The sequence below is a fragment of the Cucurbita pepo genome, chromosome 9 (genome assembly GCF_057944985.1).
Source record: "Cucurbita pepo subsp. pepo isolate OVF chromosome 9, ASM5794498v1, whole genome shotgun sequence".
NCBI lineage: Eukaryota > Viridiplantae > Streptophyta > Magnoliopsida > Cucurbitales > Cucurbitaceae > Cucurbita > Cucurbita pepo.
This window is the reverse complement of record NC_141806.1, coordinates 716,301-738,967: the sequence shown is the minus strand read 5'-3', so window position 1 is coordinate 738,967 and position 22,667 is coordinate 716,301. Positions and strand designations below refer to the sequence as shown.

Here is a 22,667-nt window from a genome sequence, read left to right as displayed (position 1 = left end):
CCTTTGGTGGAAAAAATAAATTTCTCAACTTCTCACTTCCCCAACTATATCTATTAAACCATCATCCACACAATAAAAAAAAATATATATCTTTTAGGCAACTACGTTTGTTTCTTTGAAATTTTTAATTATATTATAATATTTGAACAATTGAGTTTCTTTTGGAAAGATTTGAGCATTAAGATGTCTTAAACTTTTGCATCCAAATTGTAAATGGTGTTTTTAGATTTTGTTCAAATGAAGAAATATATAATTAATATTAAAGATGAATCTATAGAAAAAATAATAGAGATGAATAATTACACTTTATATATAATCAATATGCTTATTAATTTTTACATGCATATATCTACCTATGAATGATATAATTCATGGTTTCAGTCAAAATGCATTAGAATGGTTGTGTAATAGCCCAAACCCACCGCCAGTAGATATTGTCCTCTTTGGGTTTTCTATTTCGAGCTTCCCTCAAGATTTTTAAAATGCGTCTCCTAGGGAGAGGTTCCACACCCTTGTAAAGGGTGTTTCGTTCTCCTCCCCAATAGATGTGGGATCTCACATGTTGTCCTAATGAAAGATAAGTAAACTTGGATTAAGTGACGATTTTGACTAAATTCAAGTATTAGGAATGAGTTAGGCTCAAGATTAGTAGATATAAACTTCTACTTCTTTTACGGGCAAACTTGTGTCTATTTGTTCAATATAACTCAACCACAAGTTACATTATGGGATAGATGGTGTGAACTACTAATTGCACTCTTAACAATCCTTGTCTCGGACCATGTTTGTTAAAAGATATCATCTACAATTGTTTCTTAGGCTCACTACTCTTGTTTGGCACTTATGGTCCACTAATACAACTAAGTCTCTAACAGAAGATTCTTGATACTATGGGTGAGGATAACAAATATCTCTATATTTCTACAATAGCTTGACATTTGTTAGCTTTACACAATGTTATCCTGACTATATACCACAAATCTCCGTCTCTTTTTAAAGAGACCAGTGGGCAATGTGACATTTATTGCATCTCCAAGAGACCATGGAGAGCGTCAACTTGTCTTTTTAAATGAAAGGAGCGATGACTAAGGAAACCTATATTAACTAAGGAGCAGTGGGGGAGAGAATAGATAGACAGATAGCATTAACTATATATAACGACAGATAAAGAATGAGTGGGTGCTTGTCTAGCAAATTGTAGCTCATACAACTCAAATGTATTTCACATAAAGGGTGAGCAAGTGGCCGCAGTTAATGCAAAAACTGATTAAAAAAAATTGACATTTCCACCGAGATTAGTACGATGACTAAAATTAAACTTGAGCTTAATTTCTAGTGAATTCAAAAGGCTAACCAGATAAATTTGGATGTTTACTAATCTACACATGTTTCAACAAAAAAATAAAGGCAACTAACGAGGGAATGAACATTTTTAAACCTTCAGGCTGTCGGTTGAACCCTCTGCTATTTAAGTATTCTTTCTATAGCTTCTCAAAGCATTGAATTCATACTAAACAAGCCCTATGCATGCAAACAAACTTAATGGTTAAGTGAACTTAGATCTGCTCTACTCTCCAACAAGTTTGTGAATGACGAGGTTGATTTGACTCTAACTCCTTTATGGTCCCTCTGGTTTCCCTATAGTAACTTTACAATTATATGTTTATTCTTTCTTCACCTACTGCTTTTAGTACTATAATGTATTCTCTATATATAATGCAGTAAGAGCATTTATTTTCTATATATAATGAAGTAAGAGCTCAGTACATTTCAAACTCAAAGTGCATACCTGCATGCCATTCAGATTCCCATTTCTCCATCTCCACCGCACCTCTGCTCCATAACCAATCAATGGAATCTGCTCCTAAGTTCAGCCATGGCGACAGTATCCTCCATTCCAAACAATTATTGGCACATCTTCGCGGGACTCTATTCCAACTTCAAACCTTTTTCGTTCTCGTTCTTATAATTTTCGTTGAAACTTATATTTTCCTAAAAGGATGGAATCCCATTTGTCATATCTTTCTCCTACTTTCTTGTTATGTTGTCTTCATCATCATTAAGCATTCCATTCTGAAGGCTCCTCGTCCAGTCTATTTAGTTGACTTCTCATGCCTTAGACCACCAAGCTTCTGCAGGATTCCCTTCTCTTTTTTCCTTGAAAATGCCACGTTGATGGGTATTTTTGACAGCGAGAGTCTCAATTTCATGGCTAAGACTCTCAAATCTTCTGGACAGAGTGAAGAAACATGTCTCCCTCCTGCTCTGCATTTCATTCCACCCAAAACCCATCAACAGGAATCCATTAATGAAGTCCATATGGTGCTATTTCCTGTCATGGATAATCTTTTAACCAAAACCCATCTCTCTCCTCATGACATTGATATTCTGATCGTTAATTGCAGTGGTTTTTGTCCTTCTCCTTCACTCTCCTCCATAATTATCAACAAATACTCCATGAGAAGTGATATTAAGAGCTTCAATCTCTCTGGAATGGGGTGCAGTGCAAGTGCTGTGGCCATTCATTTAGCTGAAAATCTACTTCAGGTTCACGAGAACTCAAATGCAGTAGTGCTCAGTACTGAAATTCTATCAAACGGTTGGTATGCAGGAAAGGAACCCTCCAGATTAATTCTGAACTGCTACTTCCGCATGGGCGGTGCAGCTATTCTGCTCACCAACAGAAAAGAGGCGAAAGATTATTCAAAATACAAACTATTCAAATCACTTCGAACCCTGACATCCTTCGACGATAAGAGTTATCTTTCAGCCATGCGGGAAGAGGATAAGGACGGAAAACTCGGGGTCTCTGTGACACGAGACACGCTACAGGTTTTCCCAGAAACTCTCCGGATAAACATAACCCTTCTTGGTTCATCAATCCTGCCATTATCAGAGAAACTAAAACACGTGGTTTCGAGGCTACGGAAGCGATTCTTGGATAAATCCCAAGAAATTTACATACCCAATTTCAAGACAGTGATCAATCATTTTTGCTTGCCGGTATCAGGAGGTACAGTGATAAGGGCGATCGGGAAAGTGCTGAAGCTCAACGATAAAGACTTGGAAGCGCCATTGATGACTCTGCATAGATTTGGGAACCAGTCTTCCTCTGCGTTGTGGTATGAACTTGCGTACTTTGAAGCAAAAGAAAGAGTTGAGAAAGGAGACAAAGTTTGGCAAATTGGAATGGGCACTGGGCCCAAATGTGTTAGTTTGATTTGGGAATGTATCCGGCCCATTTCCGGAGAGTCCAAGAATGACCCATGGGCCCAAGTAATCCATCAGTATCCCATCTCAGGCCCATCAACTTAGATCTTGCATTATCCACTTAGCTTATTATTACTATTGTTATTAATTCTATAAACTTACTTTATTACTGCGGTGAATTATGCATCTATTTTATAATGTAGCATGAAAAGCCTTGTACCTTTTAGTTTTCTGCTCTTCTAACCGATGTTATAATGTTTACGTTGTTTCGTCTTAGATTTTTATTTCAATTTTGAATTTTGTATATCTAGAAAAAATCCAAAAATAGAAGCAGATGAGGAAATATTGGTAAATGACTAGCAGATTAGCAGCAAAGAGCATCCCGAAGGGGCTACTACGCTCACTGCGCACTTGCATCATCACCAGAGCTTGGCTACCGCAGTTCCTAGGAATGATTATGGTTCTCGGGTATCCAATCAATTAATCTCCCAAACCGAGGAAGCTTAAGCAGAAATGAAAGGGTAAGATGAGGGATAAGGGGGGGTTGTTTATTTAAAACGACTTCATAAAACAATATCACACGCTTGTATATTTAGAAAATTATCTTAAAATCAGTACAAATGAAATATTAAAATAACAATTTCCTATAGTAATATAAGATCTACCAAATTAAATACAACTTGGCTATGCAAGTTTCACCATCTTTAATTACGATACTATCGTCGTCGTCAGTGGAATGGGCTATTTGCCTTTACTTTAAATATAAAAGTAGCACATGACTTAGTATTTTACGAAACACTTTCATTAAAAGGTTCTACCATAGATTTAGAGGCTTATTTTCTGTATCAATTCAAATATATATCATAATTGTCGGTTGTGCAGATACACTTTGACCCATTTCATTTTTACTCAAAACATTTTTAAATTTATTTCAAGAAATACTCTTCAACTTTCAAATTATTATTGGTATGAGTTAATGTAAGTCAATAAAAGAAAAAATAAATAAAAAAATTGTAGTTACCATTTAAAATAAATTCATAATACAAGACGTAGGAAGGAAGGAGGTATGTGGTAATAAAAACAGGGGACCATTATACATAGCCAAATTAACTTCTCACCACCAATACTCCCAACCCCTCTTCAGTTTTGGCATTCATGAAACAACCACCACTTTCATTTATTACCTACCTCCATTCCCCAACATCATCCCCCTCACCGCTCTCCCATTCTTTCTTTCTTCTTCTTCTTCTTCTTCTTCTTCTTCTTCTTCCATGGCTCATACTCCTCTGCAATGGCTCTGTTTTCCTCTGTTTTTCCACTGTTTGCTTCTTTCAAGCGCCCAGTTTTTCAAAACCTATGTTGTTCAGATGGACAGGTCTGCAATGCCGGACTCGTTTTCCGATCATTTTGAGTGGTACTCCACTGTGCTAAGCAGTGTGGTGGCTGATAATCCTGAGAGAGAAGGTCAAGGTAATGGGGGAGGTGAAGACAGGATCATTTACAGTTATCAGAATGTTTTCCATGGAGTTGCAGCTCGATTGAGTGAAGAAGAGGCTGAGAGGCTCGAGGAAGAACATGGGGTGTTGGCCGTTTTTCCTGAGGTTAAGTATGAGCTTCATACGACTAGAAGCCCCAAGTTTCTTGGGCTTGAACCGGCGGACAGTAACAGCGCCTGGTCTCAGCAAATTGCAGACCATGATGTGGTTGTCGGGGTTTTGGACACTGGGATTTGGCCGGAGAGTGAGAGCTTCAACGATGCTGGAATGTCGCCGGTGCCGGCGTATTGGAAAGGGGAATGCGAGACAGGGCGAGGCTTCACGAAACAGAATTGTAATAGAAAGATCGTTGGCGCTAGAGTGTTTTACCATGGGTATGAAGCTGCAACGGGGAAATTTAACCAACAGTTGGAGTATAAATCGCCGAGGGATCAAGATGGGCATGGGACTCACACGGCAGCCACCGTCGCGGGATCTCCGGTGGCAGGGGCAAATCTTCTGGGGTATGCTTATGGAACAGCTAGAGGAATGGCGCCTGGTGCTAGAATTGCCGCCTACAAAGTCTGTTGGGTTGGTGGCTGCTTTAGCTCCGACATTTTGTCGGCTGTGGACAGAGCTGTGGCCGACGGCGTAAATGTTCTGTCCATCTCTTTGGGAGGTGGGGTTTCTTCTTACTATCGTGATAGCCTCTCCGTTGCAGCATTTGGGGCAATGGAGATGGGTGTTTTTGTGTCCTGCTCGGCCGGGAATGGAGGGCCGGATCCTGTCAGTCTCACAAACGTATCGCCGTGGATAACCACCGTCGGCGCTAGTACAATGGACAGAGATTTCCCGGCCATTGTCAAGCTCGGCAATGGCAGAACAATCACCGGCGTTTCACTTTACAGAGGAAGAATCGCGATCCAAGAAAACAAACAATTCCCAGTTGTGTACATGGGGAGTAATTCAAGCAACCCTGATCCGAGTTCGCTCTGTTTAGAAGGAACTTTAGATCCCCATTTCGTCGCCGGAAAAATTGTGATATGCGATCGAGGAATTAGCCCTCGGGTTCAAAAGGGAGTGGTGGTGAAAAACGCCGGTGGTATTGGGATGATTCTGTCGAACACGGCAGCGAATGGGGAAGAACTTGTTGCCGATTGCCATTTACTGCCGGCAGTCGCCGTCGGAGAAACAGAAGGCAAGGCAATTAAGCAATATGCATTAACAAATCGAAAACCGACGGCGACTCTAGGGCTTTTAGGTACAAGATTAGGGGTAAAACCCTCGCCGGTAGTGGCGGCGTTTTCTTCCAGAGGACCAAATTTCCTCACTCTGGAGATTCTCAAGCCCGATCTGGTAGCTCCCGGCGTCAACATCCTCGCCGCTTGGACCGGAAAAACAGGGCCGTCGAGCTTGACAACAGATACAAGAAGGGTGAAATTCAACATTCTTTCCGGAACTTCAATGTCGTGCCCACACGTCAGTGGAGTAGCGGCTTTAATCAAATCGAAACATCCCGATTGGAGCCCATCAGCGATCAAATCGGCGCTGATGACCACCGCATATGTCCACGACAACACCTACAAGCCTCTGAAAGACGCCTCCGCCGCATCCCCGTCGAGTCCGTACGACCATGGCGCCGGCCACATAAATCCCAGAAAAGCCCTAGATCCTGGTTTGGTTTACGAAATTAAACCGCAAGATTACTTCGAATTCCTCTGTACCCAGGATTTAACTCCTTCACAGCTCAAAGTCTTCTCCAAACATTCAAATCGATCATGCCATCGCCTTCTCCCCAACCCTGGAGATTTGAATTATCCAGCCATCTCCGCCGTGTTCCCAGAGAAATCCACCATCACCTCCCTGACCCTTCACAGAACCGTCACCAACGTCGGCCCTGCATCCTCGAGTTACCACGCAATAGTGTCTCCGTTCACCGGCGCCGCCGTGAAAATCGAGCCGGAGAGGCTGAATTTCACAGGGAGATATCAGAAGCTTTCATACAGAATCACTTTCGTGACGAAGAAGAGACTTAGCATGCCGGAATTTGGCGGGCTAATTTGGAAGGACGGAAGTCACAGGGTGAGAAGCCCCATTATCATCACTTGGTTGTCGTCTTTTTGAATCCATTTCTTGGCCTGTTTCTTTGTTTGATCCTTTTTGGAGCTCATGTTTTCAATCATCAAGTCTCAGTTCATGGGTTTTGCAATTAAATTTGCTACTAAATATCCATGTAGTATTACAAGAGAAATTAATGCAATGTTTATTTATTTCATGTGCATTTTCTTAAAAACTTCCATTTTAATGTGAAGATTATCAGATTGTGGGAAATTTAATATCAACCTATTTGCAATGTGTTATTAATTACTCCAAAATGGACAATAAATGAATAATTGTAACATGCATCACAACTAAAATATTCATATCCTATGCTAGTTGTGATGTCCCACGTTGGTTGAGGAGGAGAACAAACCACCATTTATAAGAGTGTGAAAACTTCCCCTAGCAGACGGGCCTTTCAGGGCAAGCCCGAAAGGGAAAGCTCAAAGAGGATAATATCTGCTAGCGGTGGATCTGGGCGGTTACAAATGGCATCAGAGCCAGACACCGAACGATGTGCCAGCCTTCTTGCTATTCCCCGAAGGGGGATAGACACGAGACAGTGTGCTAGTAAGGACGCTAGGCCCAAAGGGGGTGGATTTGGGGGTGGTCCCACATCGATTAGAGGAAGGAAAGAGTGTCATCGAGTATGCTGGCGTGAAGGGGGGTGGATTGTGATGTCCCACATTGGTTGGGGAGGAAAAAAAACCACCATTTATAAGGGTGTGAAAACCTTCCCCTACCAGACACATTTTAAAGCCTTGAGGAAAAGCCCAAAACGACAATATATAATGGTCTTTATTTTAGTTAATGCTCGAGTTTTTATTTTATGAAAATTTATTTTTGTATAACTGATAAACTCTTAACCTTCATTAAAAAAATTATTTTTAAATAAAATGTCCAGCTTTAGGTCATTTGAGAGTGACTGTTAATATCAAATCATGGTTCATTGTCATTTACGAGATATTCTTATCTAAAGTGTTAGTAATGTTGTGAGAATCCTAATTGGAGAGGAGAACGAAACATCTTTTATAAAAGGTGTGGAAATCTTTCTCTAACAAACGCATTTTAAAGTCTTGGAGACAATATCATACCATTCTACCTTTATAAAAAAAATTCAAGAAAACTTTTCTCGTCAATATATGATATAGATATAGATTTATAGCCCAAAATAAATTCATAAATGTTTTATAATATTTAAAAAATATTTTCAAATATATTTGTTTATTTTACTATAAAATCCAATATATTAAAATGTTACCTCAAATCTTTGATGTGACAAGATTCTTACATCATTTATAGAATTAAAAAGCAGCTTTATTCTTATGTTATAACTATTTATAAGGAATAGCTTTATTGTTTCAACTTAGGTGTAATTAATTAAAGTACTGTAAAATTACAAAAACACCCATCCTTCTTTAGGACACACAACATTCAAATGAGTTTTGAACCACAGAGAATTGGCATGCTCCTGTCGCTTCACTACCTAACTCTCATTGTAGAAACTTTATTTATTTTATTTTATTTTTATTCTTTTAGAAATTTAAGTAATTTTATTAAACATGTTACTGATGCGGGTATAATTTAATTAAAATGCGATATTTATTTTTTTAAGAAATATTAATTTGTATTATAAACTTTAAATTTTACTAAAATAGACTATATACTTAATTAAACGTTACAATTCATTAAGGTATAACACCAAACTCTTCTATTTAATTTTAAAATAGTTTTTATGAAGAAATGTGGGCAAAACTTGGCTGAAAGAAAACAAAAAGAAAAGGCTCTTCGGGATTGGAACCGTCACTTTCGCCGTCACCGCCACGTACCCACATACCTATACCACCTCTTTAATTAGCCCTCTCCTTTACCGCCACGTGTAATTACTCTTATAATTAAAATTTTAAATTGTAGAGACTATTTTTAATATTTAAAATTATTAAGACGAGATTTTATTATTCAAAGACAATCCTTATGAAAAGAATTATTAAATTAAATTAAATTAATTTCTTTTTTTTTTTAAGTTTTTGGGATGAAAAATTTATTTTAGTAGGTGGAATGTAGGAATTTAATTTATTATTATTGTTTGATTTACTTAAATAAAGCCTAGTCGATGTGGGACCCATATCTATCGTTTTATGGCAAGCCTGGCGTGGGAGTTTCTGATTGATCCACGTGTGTCATCCTCGCAAGCTGGGCCTCCAGTTTTCAAGCACTTTAGACACGTGTCACAAGGGATAATTCTCGCGATACGATTAATTGACTGGAAAGAGAAAAGGAATTAGGGGAGAGGATGGTCATGGGTAACACGTGTCCTAACAGAATGAAATGGAGGTCGGGTAGGGCAGGTTTTGTAGCTGCCCGTAGACTTAGAGTTGCCCGAGAGTCTCTCTTTTGTTCCTGGGTGGGAGGAAGAAAGGAAGCGACACGTTTTCTTCTCAGCGAAATTCCGTAACGCATTCCATTACTTGCTTATATTATTACACTTCGCCAACGATGATTATTCTTATCGGGAGATTCTCGACGGCGAGTTCCTGTTCCGGACGATTCCGATGACGGAGGTTTACTGTAGAATGCCAAGTGATGATGATATAGATTCGCCGGCCAAATGCCGAGAGCGCCGGCGCCGTAGAATAGAAATGAGGCGATTAGCAGCAGTACCGTCGGCGAAACCCTCGCCATCGCCGTCGACCAGTCAGCACCACCGGAAGGAGAACCAAACTGAGAGTTCCGGTTTGGAGAAGAAGCGTGTTCGGAAGACGGACGGCGGCGACACTCCGGAGGTTTTAACGTCTTCGTCTTCTGGGGAGGACGTGAACGCTGTAGTTGCTTCATCGTCGGTACCTCAGCCGGTGTTCGGGATGATGTCGGTATCTGGGAGATCACGTGAGATGGAGGACGCAGTATCGGTGAGCACGTGCCTTATTGGTCCAGAAAGGCGACTACCGGTGCATTTCTTCGCCGTCTATGATGGACATGGAGGCCCTCACGTAAAGTTTAAATTTTATTTTTCCAGAATAGAAAAAAAAAAAAAAAAATTGGAGGTGGAAATTACCATTGAGATCAAACTGAATTATCCTCTATAATGGCGGCAATGAGGGTTATTATCGTCATTATGATGGTCTAATTTGCTTTATTTCACAGGTGGCAACACTATGTATGGAGAAGATGCACGTGTTAGTACAGGAGGAATTGGCGCGCGTGGTGAATACGCGCGAGGAAACTGAGAGTATCGGTGGAGGAAGTAGCGTGGCGGAGGAGGAGGCGACTTGGAGAAGAGTGATGCGGCGGAGCTTTGAGAGAATGGATGAAGTGGCACTCAATACTTGTGCCTGTGGGAGCGTCGGAGGCCAGTGTGCTTGCCATCCAATGGAGGTGGCTCTCGGTGGCTCCACCGCCGTTGTCGCTGTGCTCACGCCGGAACATATAATCGTTGCCAACTGCGGTGACTCACGCGCCGTCCTCTGTCGAGGAGGAAGGGCCATTCCGCTTTCCAATGATCACAAGGTTTACTCTCTCTCAAGTCCTTCTCTCCCGAAAATTGTTGACGTAATCGTCGCCAGCTGTTTGCTCAACACTTATTATGCTGTCAATTTTTGGCGAGATGATAACGATTAAAGGATTGCTTGTCTAATCTTGTTGCTTCTATGATGCGATTGGACCATTTTAGCGTAAAAGAAATTTTAGATTGATTAGGTCTGCCTTACATTCTCATTCATTCAGCCATTTGTTCTTCTTTTCTCCAATTTTTTACTAATTTTAGGACACAAGCATAATGCTTCGCAAATTCTGTCCCATCCTTCTAGGGCTATTAATTCGTCGTAGTTATGTTATGGATGGCGATCCTGACGTACTATAGTTATTTATGCAACACTTGTTGCCCGACTCTGGCTATGGGGATCAGTTCTTCGATCTCGGTTTAGATTCGTTAGCCCATTTGTATCACTGCGAAGAAAAGTGTGTAATGGTATCGTTTAATATAACCTTTCTGCTTAACGTTGAGTACTTCCATGAAGCTTGGTCTTTTTATGTTTTTTTTGTCTGAAGTACATTTTAGATGGATAGAATGTTGCGTGAGCAGAAAATATATGATATTCTCTGCTTTCTCGAATTATTTATTCAGTGTTCTAATTTTGTTGGTCTACTTAATTTCACTGTGTATTATTGCATGATACATTTTCCATCCAGTAGGTGTCTCATGATGAACATATAATATATTTTTTTTCTCACTATTTTTCTTATCCTAATTCTCAGCCTGATAGAATTGATGAACTAGCAAGGATCGAAGCTGCAGGAGGACAGGTGATTTTCATAAATGGAGCTCGGGTTAAAGGCATCCTTGCAATGTCCCGTGCAATTGGTAATAGTTTCTGCTATTATGGATGTTGAATATGATATTATCTGCTTTTGTGGAGTTTGCTTAAACATTCCGACGTAAATTATAATGCTTCCAGTGTGCATATGGTCATCTACAGAAGTCTGATTTTGTTTTCAAGGAATTAAATAAACTGCTCACTGTGACACCGTCTAGGTAATTACGAGGTACACCTTTCTTGTTATTCAGAAACCGATTGTGGTCGTGTTTAGTTTTGGTACAGTTCTATGCAATCTTATTTGTCAAATCCTGCATTTTTTTCTAAGTTCAAACATTGATTAGATTATAAGTTTCAAGGATTTCCTAAAAATTTGATTGTCGTACTCTGTCGCTAGTGCATATATATATATATATATATATATATATATGAATACTCTCTAGAAGAGAATGTATAAAGCCTTTAATGAATGAAAGGATTTAGATTCTGATATATTTTTCAGTGATAAGAATTACTAGATAAAGGGACTGTTGATTCACTGAGGTTATGTAGTGCTTGGATCAAACACTATTTCGTTTTATTAGGTTGAGTCCATGGACAATTACAAATTGCGAAATGGATGCTCATTTGGAATATGCATATGATTTGACAAAAGAGGTTTATGCTGTACGGTTCACTGTGTTTGCATTCACTTATAATATTCTGGATGACCTTACTTGAAATGGGTCCTCGAGTTAAGGGGACGAAAAAAATTTGTAACAATTTGAGTAAGATTGTTACTTCCTTGAATCTGAAGTACACTTCTCACTCCCCATTTCATATTGGAGCATTGGGCTTAGCCTCGTGATTCTTCTGAAATGGGTTCCCTTACAACATTGCTTGGCAGAAATGTGAAGCATGTGATTCTGAATGAAAATGCTTTATGTTGCATTCCTTCATCAACAGATTGCTGGCATGGTTGAATGGTAGTGTGGATAAAGATTGGCAAAATTTCCTAGTAACTTCATAGAACCCCCTCTTTGATAACTCAGAGGGTCTAGAGCAAAACAGATTGTGAAAAAAACTAATCAGATTGGAAAATCTTCGTTGCCCTTAAAGTCATAATTTTCCTGAAGTAATTTGATTCAATGGGACAAGTTATTTTCTTCAAGGAAGGTTTTAAGTACTGTACAGATCATGGCAGTTTGTTGGGAAAAAAAAAAAAAATTGAACAGGGTGATATTAGTTATGTGCATAATTGAGGCTTTAAACCCTCGCAAATTTCCTTTCTTATAACTACATTACTTTGGGGTTGTATGCCAACATTGCAATGTAATGCGGCTTTGACATGCTGAGAGTAGGGAAGACTCAGCAAATAAGTGTAAAGAGTAGGGAAGACTCAGCAAATAAGTGTAAGGGTCAAGAATGTTTATGATTTTTCTTTGTGATAATCTGAATGTATGTCCCGTGATTTAGACAAATTTTCTTTTTTGTATGATGGACCATTTCAAGAGTTCGAAGCATTTCGATCTTCAATATGGATTCTAACTTCTTGCAAGTTGCAACTAGAATGACCTTATTAGATGTACGAGTCAGAGGTATATCTTCCTCTTGTGATGGAGTTCATGGAAATCAATTTGATAGTGGCAGAAATCTGCAGAATCATGTCTTGTTGGCAAGTACCTCTGTTGGATCGTCACTCACTTGACAATATCTAATCTGTTTTGAACATGATTGTGCATTGTACTGGTGCTTACCACGTTGGCATTCTAAACTGTTTTTTTCCTTTTCAGTTGGCTGTTGAATACTGGTCTATACCATCATTTTTGTTTGGTTTACTTGGGGATTGGTTGACATAAAATTTTGTGGCTTCGTATATTTGCATTTTTTAAAAACTTGGAACTAACTGTGCTTCTTTACTGTGATTTTGTTTGTTGCTTTTTCTAAGATATTTTGGGAAATCAGGTCAGAGTAATTTTGACTGATGAACAACATTAACAAGTAGCAACATGGACTTGAGAGGTGCCAAGTTTCCAAATGCAAAACTTATTCTAGCAGTGGGACATTGGTGTCTTGAATCTTATCTCCATATGTCTATATGTATACATTTGTTGAAACATATGTGAAGTTATAAGTTTCGTCTTATAACTTAGAAGGAAATGTTAGACTGATGCCTTGCCAGCTTATGATTAGATTCAATTTTTGTTGTTGGAAGATCATGACAGTGTTGAAGCGAAGAATATAAGCTTAGCGCAAAGTGGGTCGTACCATGAGATTGACTAATCATGATTCGTTCTTGCCTTTTCACCATGCTAAGAATGGCCATCTTGTAATTTTAACCAAAATGAGATTTTATTCTAAAAGTTTAAGGTATCTTGGGAAGCTTGCTGAATGTGGTTGCTCAATTGAGATTTACGATGACTGCAATATCAACTTGTTGATGTTCATCAGGGATGAGAGAGAAGATGTCACCATGTAGCCAACTATGATGCAAGTATATAAAGAAATTGGAAAGAAAACAAGAGTTATGAGTTGTCTCTGTTAGAATTGGACTAGTTTATTCCAGTGTGAAAATTAGTGGATTGTTGAAGCTTTTGCATTTGAAAGACGGATGAAGGACCTAATGATGAGTGTTCTAAATATCTTTCTTACCATATGAAACGATACTACCATGGATATAAACTGTATCAAGTTTCTAATACCTTGAGTTATTAGCTGTTCAGCTAGCGTTTAACCGGTGGATTTATTTTTCCATTAACGAGTCTTGTTTCAAAATCTTGGACGCCCTCACTCATGATACCTGGAAGTCCAGGTCGAGAAATTGACCTCATATCTTTTGCTGAGACTTGCCTAGATCCGATCCTGTGAATACCAATGGGGGAGGTTTTCTAGATTTAATGCCATGTTGAGAAATACCGTAACTGGCTTGAGCCATTTGCGAATTTGTAAGCTTGAGCTATTTTACTGAGGAACTAGTTCTTATTTCTAATTACAAAATATGATATTGTTCACCATTTTTTGGTATTTATTTTTAACCAATCGACTGTTGGTCTGTTCATTTGAATGGTTGAAGGTGAGCATCGGCAGATAATCTGATAAAGAGAGTGACTGGCGGGGTAATGCTATTCTGAAAGTGAATTCAGAGCTTCATATCTCGAGGTTGTATTTATGGGTTAAGAAACCCATGGAATCTTTGGAAACTTATTTGGGAAGTTGTACTTCACATTTGTGTTGACTGTGCTCCGGGAACTCTAATGAAATCCTCGTTCCTTTAGTGCTTGATTTCTGTTCTGCAATTTCCCTGGTCTAGGTTCTGTTCTGCAATTTCCCTGGTCTAGTCGCCTATAACAACTTCTTTGGAGAGATGCCTAATTTGTGTAGTTTTATATACTTTCTGTGTCAGATTACTCGAGTTACCGTTTGATTCTAGGAATAGGATTAACAAAAGAGACTGGTGATCATTCTATGGCTTAAGGCAGGTAGGAGAAATGTGGCTATTGAGGGTGACATTGTATTTATGGTTCATGGGTTGAATTGGGTTGAATCTGGGAGAAGTAATGAAGTTCTGTATGAATGTATGGGATCAGTAACTCTGATCAATTGATTATGTTGGAGATTCAACGAGCATAATTCTCTTTCTTCTTTCCTGTTCATGTACCGTCAGGATGGACATAGTTCTTTCCTTTTCCCTTTCTTCCTGTGTTATCAGACTTCCCTTTTTATGTGTCAAGTTCATTCTTTGTTATCTAGATTTCTGCAAAATAAATGACCTTTTTTGCGACACAAGTGATAATTCTAGTCGCTTAGATTGAGCTTCACTTCTACATTTGCCCCTAATGTTATACTGTCAAGCAAGCAGAACTTTATGTATGATCTTTCGATTATAATAAAACAAGTTCTTGCGGAATTCCATTTGTCTATGTTTTTCTTTTTTTTTGAAGATTGATCTCTGTTGATTTTTCCACTTGTATGATGCTTTGAACAGGCGACAAGTATCTCAAGTCAGTTGTAATATCAGAGCCAGAAATTACCTTCACCAAAAGAGAACCCGATGATGAATGTTTAATACTTGCAAGTGATGGTTTGTGGGATGTTCTTTCAAGTGAGTTGGCTTGTGAGGTAGCTCGTGAATGTCTCCAGGAAACGGTCGCTGCTTCTAGCACTACAATAGATCTCAACGCCTTACCTCAAATTGAAGAAGGGGCTGGAACTTCATATACCTCTCGTAGTTCAGTTGCTGCAGCACTGCTTACTCGTCTTGCTTTGGGGCGGAAAAGCACCGACAATATCAGTGTTATAGTTATCGATCTAAAGAGGAGCTAAGCTGAAAAAATGATGTAGTTAAGGTCAACCAAGTATATGGAGTTGTACAGCCTTGCTCTAGACTGGAAACGAAGTGAGGAGCATGATCCATTGAAGATTGCTCCTCTTAGGTGAAAACTTATTTCTCTAATTTGTAGGTTTGCGATTGAATTTATTAGTTGAAAGCTGTGTTCTGGGTCATGGGTCAATCGACGTTTTGCTTTTTTATGCCATCATGAAGCAAAAAAGAACTGATGATTGGAAGAATCGATACAATCCAACATTTTTCCTGCCACGTGATGTTAATGATGTGCTTTATGATGGGATTAGACAATTACAGGCATGCTCTTACATCCTAAAAATGAAGCATTTCTCTTTTGCTTCTCAAAATTTGGTTGATATATCATTACAAGATTTGCTTGCTATGGCCAGTTTGCCTCCCTTGTTTGGCTCCCTACTTTTACTTTCTCAGTTGAAACAGATGATTCCAGCTTTAAATCACTGGAATATGCTGCGGTTAGTTGAAGTCACATGTTAATATCTGATCATATCTTTTATCAGTATCAAGCTGTACAACATTACTCCATTTGAACATGCTTCTGCTGCCATTATTTCAGATTGATTATTGAGATTCCAAAAGAGGAACATAGCCGTAAAAGAACATGAAAGATGTTTGTTTCTTTGTTTATGTGTGCAGTAATTTGGATTGTAGTTTCTGCTTTCATGGTTGAGTAAGTCTGAAGTGTCGAGCTATATTTTCATGGCCTGGCTGTCTTTCATATTCATATTAAATGCAGAAGCAGAATGCCATTTCAACCTCATTGTGGTCATAAAGCTTGCATCAATTCAACATATGGCCATTGTCAAGCTGTGCAACACCTGTCGGCGCTATTCAGGTATGATTCTTACTCTCTCATTAATCAATGATCTAAGATAGTAGGGGGGTAGAGAGAGAGAGAGAGATGGCAAAGTCCAGCTGGTTCTTGTTTGGTAGAATTTGGAATAGCTTAAGTATGTGGGCAAGGACTTGGTTAAGCACATGCAGCATGAATTTTGCAATACAATATTGGAGTCTCATCACAAAAGCACATGTAAAGTTTTAGACTTCCCAAGCAATTTCAAATCCAATTTTTATTGATGAAAAGCTGCAGCCATTTTCACACCATTGACCTGAATCTATGAATGCTTTATAAAATGTCACCTCTTATCTCTCTCCTCTAGCTGATCAATGGAATGTGACAGAATATTCTTGTCTTCTGGCCCTAAACAATAAACAAATGGGTATCACAAAAGAGAACTCAATGAAGGATTGTCTTGGGAGTTTGGCCTGGATTAGGTGAGATTTAGAAACATTGAAAGATAGAGAGAGAGAAATGGAAGAGTTGTCAATTCATTTGGGTTTTGTTTTTATTATCCAATGAATGCTTTTTTTGATCTAAAGCCTCTAATTTGTCTTATGCCACCAAATACATACTTTCTTCCTCTCTCAAGAGGAGAGAGATACGCACGTGTGCACGTGACATTCAAAGGTCGTCGCATGTGACACCTAGAAATGGTCAAAATTATTATTATTATTATTTTTTTTTTTTGTTTCATTTCATTTTCAATTGGATGACTAGGTCGAATATTTCTCTAAATTACCAACATACCCATCCTTATATTTTTCCCTTCATTGCCCCTCTCTCTAGTCGAGAGCTGCTTCGCCTCAACTATAGCTTATGGCTAGAGCCATGGGACTACTATACTCGAGAGAGGAAGTAATATATGGAAAGAATATGTGATTGGTAAGGAAAATATTGGAAAAGAAAAGTAATAATAGAGAGGTAAGGATGAAGAAATGGAAAGGCAGGGAAGGAAAAATGAAGCATTTAATAATGGTGGCTCCCAATGGGGGAGTGAGGTCACCATTTGAAACTAATAACTCTTTAGAAAAACCCTTTGAATTAAAAGAAAACTACCTAATTCACTTTTTATATTCAACTTATGTGTGTGACTTTTCCTAAGTTTGCTTTCACTTACTTTTCCTCTAATTGGTTGGTTTTTCTAAATTATATGTTCACTCATAATTGTTTTAGTGTTTTTCATTGGAAAATCCCACTAATCAGATCCGAAACTATGTGGAAAGAATCATAATGATATCAAAAATGATTTAAGCCTCTAGAAGTATAAGAGAAGATCCCACCAAAATAGATACTTTCTATCATAGAGGTAGATCCATACTCGTGGAACGTATCGAAATCTCACGCATAAGTATTTCTTCGAGTAAAGGACTTTTCTCTTACTAGTCAAGTGGACAGTTGTGTAATTTTCTTTGGTTTAGGTAGCTTAACTAGTTAGAGCAAAGGACCAAAATTACTTGTGTCAGCAATCAAAATCCACTTCTAGGTAAAGAGTCCAAAGGACACATAGTCGAGACCTGATTTAGATTGTTCACTTATTTCTATTTTCATACAACGCTTCATGTTCATAATTTATACTTGAACATGAAATTTGGTTTCGACCCACATTCTTTATGGCCTCTGTTTCAAATGGGAGAGTAGGGAAATACTTTTAGGGTCGAGAATGAAGATTACATTTCTTGTCCTTGAGCTGGAGACATCTCTAACTAATACCAATAACTTCTAATCTTGCCTTTCTCCGGACAAAAAACTAGCTCAATTATCCCTCTAATTTCTAAAATTATTGTAGGAAAAAACGAAAAATGAAAAAGAAAAGAAGGAAGAAGTGGATCTTTTTAAAGGTATATTGACGTTTTTATGTAATTATGTAAAAGGGAAAATCTAACAACTTCCCGCAAATAATAATAATTATTAATGTCCAAAATAAATGATCAATTAAAAGAGAAAATAAAAGAGCCTCAACGCTCCCATTTTCTTCTTCTTCCTCCTTCCTTCTTCTTCTTCTTCTTCTTCTCCTCTTCGAAAATTCTGTGTCAGTTTCGCCATGGAAAGAGCTCGGTACTGTTAATCTCGCCCGAACACAAATAACCCACTAAGGATTCACTAGAATTTGTTCTCTCACGATGCCATCTCGCTCCATTTCCCCGTCTCCTTCTCCATCTTCACTACACACCCATCACCATGCTCTGTCCAGTCGTCTTCTTCCCCCAATCGTTGCCGCTTCCACTGCCGCTTTCTCTCTATTCCTCTTTTTCATTGTTCTCTTCCGTAAAATTACCCGGAAACGCACTGCCCCTGCTGATTCCAAACCGCCCCATCGATTCTCCTACTCCCTTCTCCGTCGTGCCACCGAATCTTTCTCCCCTTCTCGCCGTCTCGGCCAAGGGGGCTTTGGGTCTGTTTATCGTGGCATTCTTCCGCAAACCCACAAGGAAATTGCGGTCAAACTTATGGATTCTGGGTCTCTACAAGGCGAAAGGGAATTTCAGAACGAGCTGTTCTTTGCCTCCAAGATTGACTCGTCTTTTGTCGTTAGCGTTCTTGGGTTTTGCTCTGATCAGAAGCGGCGGAGGATGTTGTTAGTTTATGAGCTTTTGCATAATGGGAATTTGCAGGATGCTCTGTTGCATAGGAAGTGCCCGGAGCTTATGGAGTGGAAGAAACGATTTTCAGTTGCGGTTGATATCGCCAAGGGATTAGATCATCTTCATGGGTTAGATCCACCAGTTATTCATGGTGATATCAAGCCTAGCAATGTGCTTTTGGATCATTGTTTCTCGGCTAAAATTGGGGATTTTGGGCTTGCTAGGTTGAAATTGGAGAATAGTCAATTTGAAGTTGAGGTGAAGGTGAATGGTGGTGTGGAGGAGGAGAAGAAGGAAAAAAAGGGGGAATATGAGAGCAATCGTGGTTGTATAGTTGAAGATTGTGGATCTGTGGCCGAGGAAGCTGAGAGTGTTACTACTGGATTTGATGAATTCAACGTGGGGGTTGATCAGTCACCTGAGAGCTTTTTGAGAATTCCCGTTTCAGAGACATCGCCAGAGACGGTGGAGGTTGCCACGACTTCACCCGAGACTGCTTTGGCGGCTGCAGCGATGGCATCCCCATCGGAAGTGGCTTTTGACAGAGCTAGTGTTGAGAATGGGAAAGAGCCGAGCAGTGTGGAGAAGAAAAGTAGTTTTGGGTTTAAGAATAGTATACCAGGTAAAGATTGGTGGTGGAAGCAGGAAAATGGAGTTGGTACCAGTGGGAATGTCAAGGAATATGTGATGGAGTGGATTGGATCAGAGATCAAGCCTGAGAGGCCGAAGAGCGAATGGATTGCAGCCTCGTCGAGTGGCAGAACTGTAAAGAAATCAGAGAAAAAGAAGAACAAGAAGCGATTAGAATGGTGGATGTCTATGGATGATGAGAAGAATACCAAGAATCTGAAAAAAGAGAAGAGAAGGCCAGTGAGGGAGTGGTGGAAGGAGGAGTATTGTGAAGAACTTGCAAAGAAAAGGAAGAAAAAGAAGCCTCAAAAGTGCGCAGGTAGTTGTGATGAGAAAGAGGGTTACATGTGGCCAGGGGATGATGAAATGTACAGAGAGAAAAAGAGAAGAACCAGAAGCAGAAGCCATGGAAGCCGAGGCAGCATCGATTGGTGGTTAGATGGACTTAGCGGGGAACTCTGGCGAGCTCGTGGGAACAGCCACGATTCAACCGGAGGGGACATTCCCAAAAGTGGTGGCATTAGTAGTACTCCAAGTATGAGAGGAACAATGTGTTACATTGCCCCTGAATACGGCGGTGGCGGAGATCTCTCTGAGAAATCTGATGTTTATAGCTATGGAGTTCTATTATTAGTTCTTATAGCTGGAAGAAGACCCCTTCAGGTGACAAATTCACCACTTTCAGAATTCCAGCGTGCCAATCTCTTATCGTGGGCTCGTCATCTCGCTCGAGCTGGAAAACTCATTGACTTGGTCGATCAGTCGATTCAGTCCTTGGATAAAGAACAAGCCCTTCTTTGCATCAAGGTTGCCCTGCTTTGTTTGCAGAAACTGCCTGCCCGCAGGCCCTCCATGAAAGAGGTTGTGGGCATACTAACAGGTGCATTGGAGCCACCTCAACTACCAACAGAACTGTCTCCTTCACCGCCATCTCGCTTCCCTGCGAAGTTGCATAGGAAGGCTCGGTGAGTTAATCAGATCAAACAAACCCTTTTCTTGTATATGCTAATACACTATTTTAGCTAATTTATTCATCATCTTCGTAGGCGATTCGTGTTAAAATGCAATCAAACAGTAAAAAAAAGTTCATAATTTTTCACATTAGCTTGTTTCCTTCGGTTTTTTCGTCTTGTTAGTGATGTGATGATGCCCTTTATAGGTCCAGAACTCATAAGATATTTGTATATAAACAAGTCAAGATGGATAGAAATAGAAGACATTGTCCCTTTCTGTTTTCTTGATGTTCTTAACACTGAGTTTGATAAAGTGCATGAAAGCTTCTAATTGCTTTATGGAAGTAGCTATGGTTTCCCAGTGATTTTCCCTTCCTTGTAGCATTGTTATTCTCTGAGTAAGCCCAAAAGAACAAAAGAAAAAGAAGAAAAAGGAATTAGAACCTTAGTGGGCTTGAAAATATCATGAATTCATTTGCTTTTGGAAGTTGACCAAAGAATTTTACAAGTAGGCATGCCTTTCACTTTGGTTAAAAGGAGATGCGATGATAGTACAGAAAAGCAACAGTATTGGCAATAGAGCTAGAATTGAAGGCCTTTTTTTCTCTGTATTATCTTTTTCCTTTTTGATGAGAAAACTGCTGTTGTTAAGAGAGATTGAAGGTTAAATTACAAAACCAACTGGGCCATACAAAACACTCAGACTTAGGCCATCCAAAAAGAGGCTTCAAAGCCTACTGAAGGAGCTTCAATTGTTGACAACAAAGAATAAAGGGAAGTTACAAGAACAATTGTCCACAAAAGCTCACATGGAGATGTTGAAATGTTTCTTACTCACAATCTCTTTTCATGATCCCTTGACACCCGAAAAGAACTTCTTGTTTGTTTATATTGGAACGGTAGGAAAGACGACCTTCTCTATCGTTATTATATAGGAACTCTAACAAGGGGCCAAACCCGCCCTAGGATTTCTTCCGAATCTTCCTAGGCACTAAAGAACTCCAACTAAACCAACTGAAATAGAGGTGATTCCAACGCCTCAATTAAGAGCAATCCAAAGCAGCTGCTGCAGGTTCTTGGATGAAATTATATGTAACGGTCCAAGCTTACCGATAGCAGATGTTGTCCTCTTTGAGCTTTACCTTTCGGTATTCTCTTCATGGTTTTAAAACGCGTCTACTAGGAAGAGGTTTCTATATCCTTATTAAGAATGCTTTGTTCCTCTCTCCAACCAATGTGAGATTAGGGTGTGGAAACTTTTTCTTAGTAGACGTGTTATCCCGAAAGGGAAAGCCCAAAGAGGAAAATATCTGTTAGCGGTGGGTTTTGGCTGTTACAAATGGTACCAGAACTAGACACTAGGTGCTGTGTGCCGACGAGGATAATGAGCTTTCAAGGGGGATAGATTGTGAGACCCCAAATTAATTGGAGAGAGAAATAAAACATTTCTTATAAAGGTGTAGAAACCTCTCCCTAACAGACACGTTCTAAAACCGTAAGACTGACAGCGATACGTAACGAGTCAAAGCAAACATTATATGCTAGCGGTGAACTTGGGATTGTTGCATTGTAAAACAACTCTTTATAGCCTTCTTGCTTCCTTCAATATATCACGCTGTCCTTGTGCACTTGGTGATACTTCAAATGCAAGCTTCCTACTTTTTTTTCCCCTTGATTAGTTCTGCAATCATTCACTATCATGAACCCTCTCTACTTTCCAAAGTCTAAGAAGCATTTGGATGAATAAATGCTCCGCAGTAAAGTGGGCACAACTATGGCTATTGGATCTGGGTTAACTTGTGAAAATCTGTACTTTCATTCATATTTTTGTACTGACCAAGTTTCCAGGTAAAGTTGGGTGTGACTGAGACACGACGTTCAGCTTTCGACGAATCTCACGCCTCACCATCGGGTGCGTAGAGCATGGAACAGACATACAGATTTCACTCTCTGCTCATTGCTCATCTATTCTTTCATTGTCTCTTGTGTTGTATGAAGATCATGGCTGGATTGTGTTAACTGTTCCATTCATTTTAATTCTTCTGCTATGAAATTTAGTCCAGTGGTTTCAACCTCAAATCCAAAGACCTCGAAGTTGGGCTGGACTACCTTGGGCCCAAGTCAAGCAAACGTGGCCCGTCCCCTTTCCCGCTACCTATTTTAATACTCATCACGGCAAAATTCTCCATTCATTTTTGCAGAGATCGAAATCGAAATTTGT

The 22,667-nt window shown here is 39.4% G+C and overlaps 2 protein-coding genes and 2 pseudogenes across 5 annotated transcripts; all 4 read left to right on the top strand.

The window, feature by feature from the left end:
• Positions 1 to 1,851: 1,851 nt before the first annotated feature.
• Positions 1,852 to 3,469, top strand: LOC111802365 (3-ketoacyl-CoA synthase 7 pseudogene; annotated as a pseudogene).
• A 1,012-nt stretch (positions 3,470 to 4,481) lies between these two features.
• LOC111802181 (subtilisin-like protease SBT1.3 pseudogene) lies at positions 4,482 to 6,960 on the top strand (annotated as a pseudogene).
• A 2,081-nt stretch (positions 6,961 to 9,041) lies between these two features.
• On the top strand, positions 9,042 to 16,924 carry AHG1 (Protein phosphatase 2C family protein). Of its 3 annotated transcripts, none has more exons than XR_002816164.2 (5): positions 9,042 to 9,775; positions 9,930 to 10,292; positions 11,040 to 11,145; positions 15,063 to 15,510; positions 16,177 to 16,924. XR_002816164.2 is itself a non-coding variant. In XM_023685725.2 (4 exons), exons 1-4 carry the CDS (start codon positions 9,338 to 9,340, stop codon positions 15,398 to 15,400), a joined length of 1,245 nt encoding a protein of 414 aa, XP_023541493.1. In that variant the 5' UTR covers positions 9,043 to 9,337; the 3' UTR covers positions 15,401 to 15,674. The 3 variants fall into 3 exon arrangements, 1 of the variants encoding a protein (XP_023541493.1); XR_002816165.2 differs by having other exon boundaries at positions 16,077 to 16,924; XM_023685725.2 differs by lacking the exon at positions 16,177 to 16,924 and having other exon boundaries at positions 9,043 to 9,775; positions 15,063 to 15,674.
• A 1,327-nt stretch (positions 16,925 to 18,251) lies between these two features.
• LOC111801657 (Protein kinase superfamily protein) lies at positions 18,252 to 22,667 on the top strand. Of its 2 annotated transcripts, XM_023685720.2 has the most exons (2): positions 18,252 to 20,458; positions 22,295 to 22,667. In XM_023685720.2, the coding sequence occupies exons 1-2, from the start codon at positions 18,402 to 18,404 to the stop codon at positions 22,296 to 22,298; spliced, it is 2,061 nt and encodes a 686-aa protein (XP_023541488.2). In that variant the 5' UTR covers positions 18,252 to 18,401; the 3' UTR covers positions 22,299 to 22,667. The 2 variants fall into 2 exon arrangements, with proteins under 2 accessions (XP_023541488.2, XP_086982902.1); XM_087126776.1 differs by lacking the exon at positions 22,295 to 22,667 and having other exon boundaries at positions 18,252 to 20,729.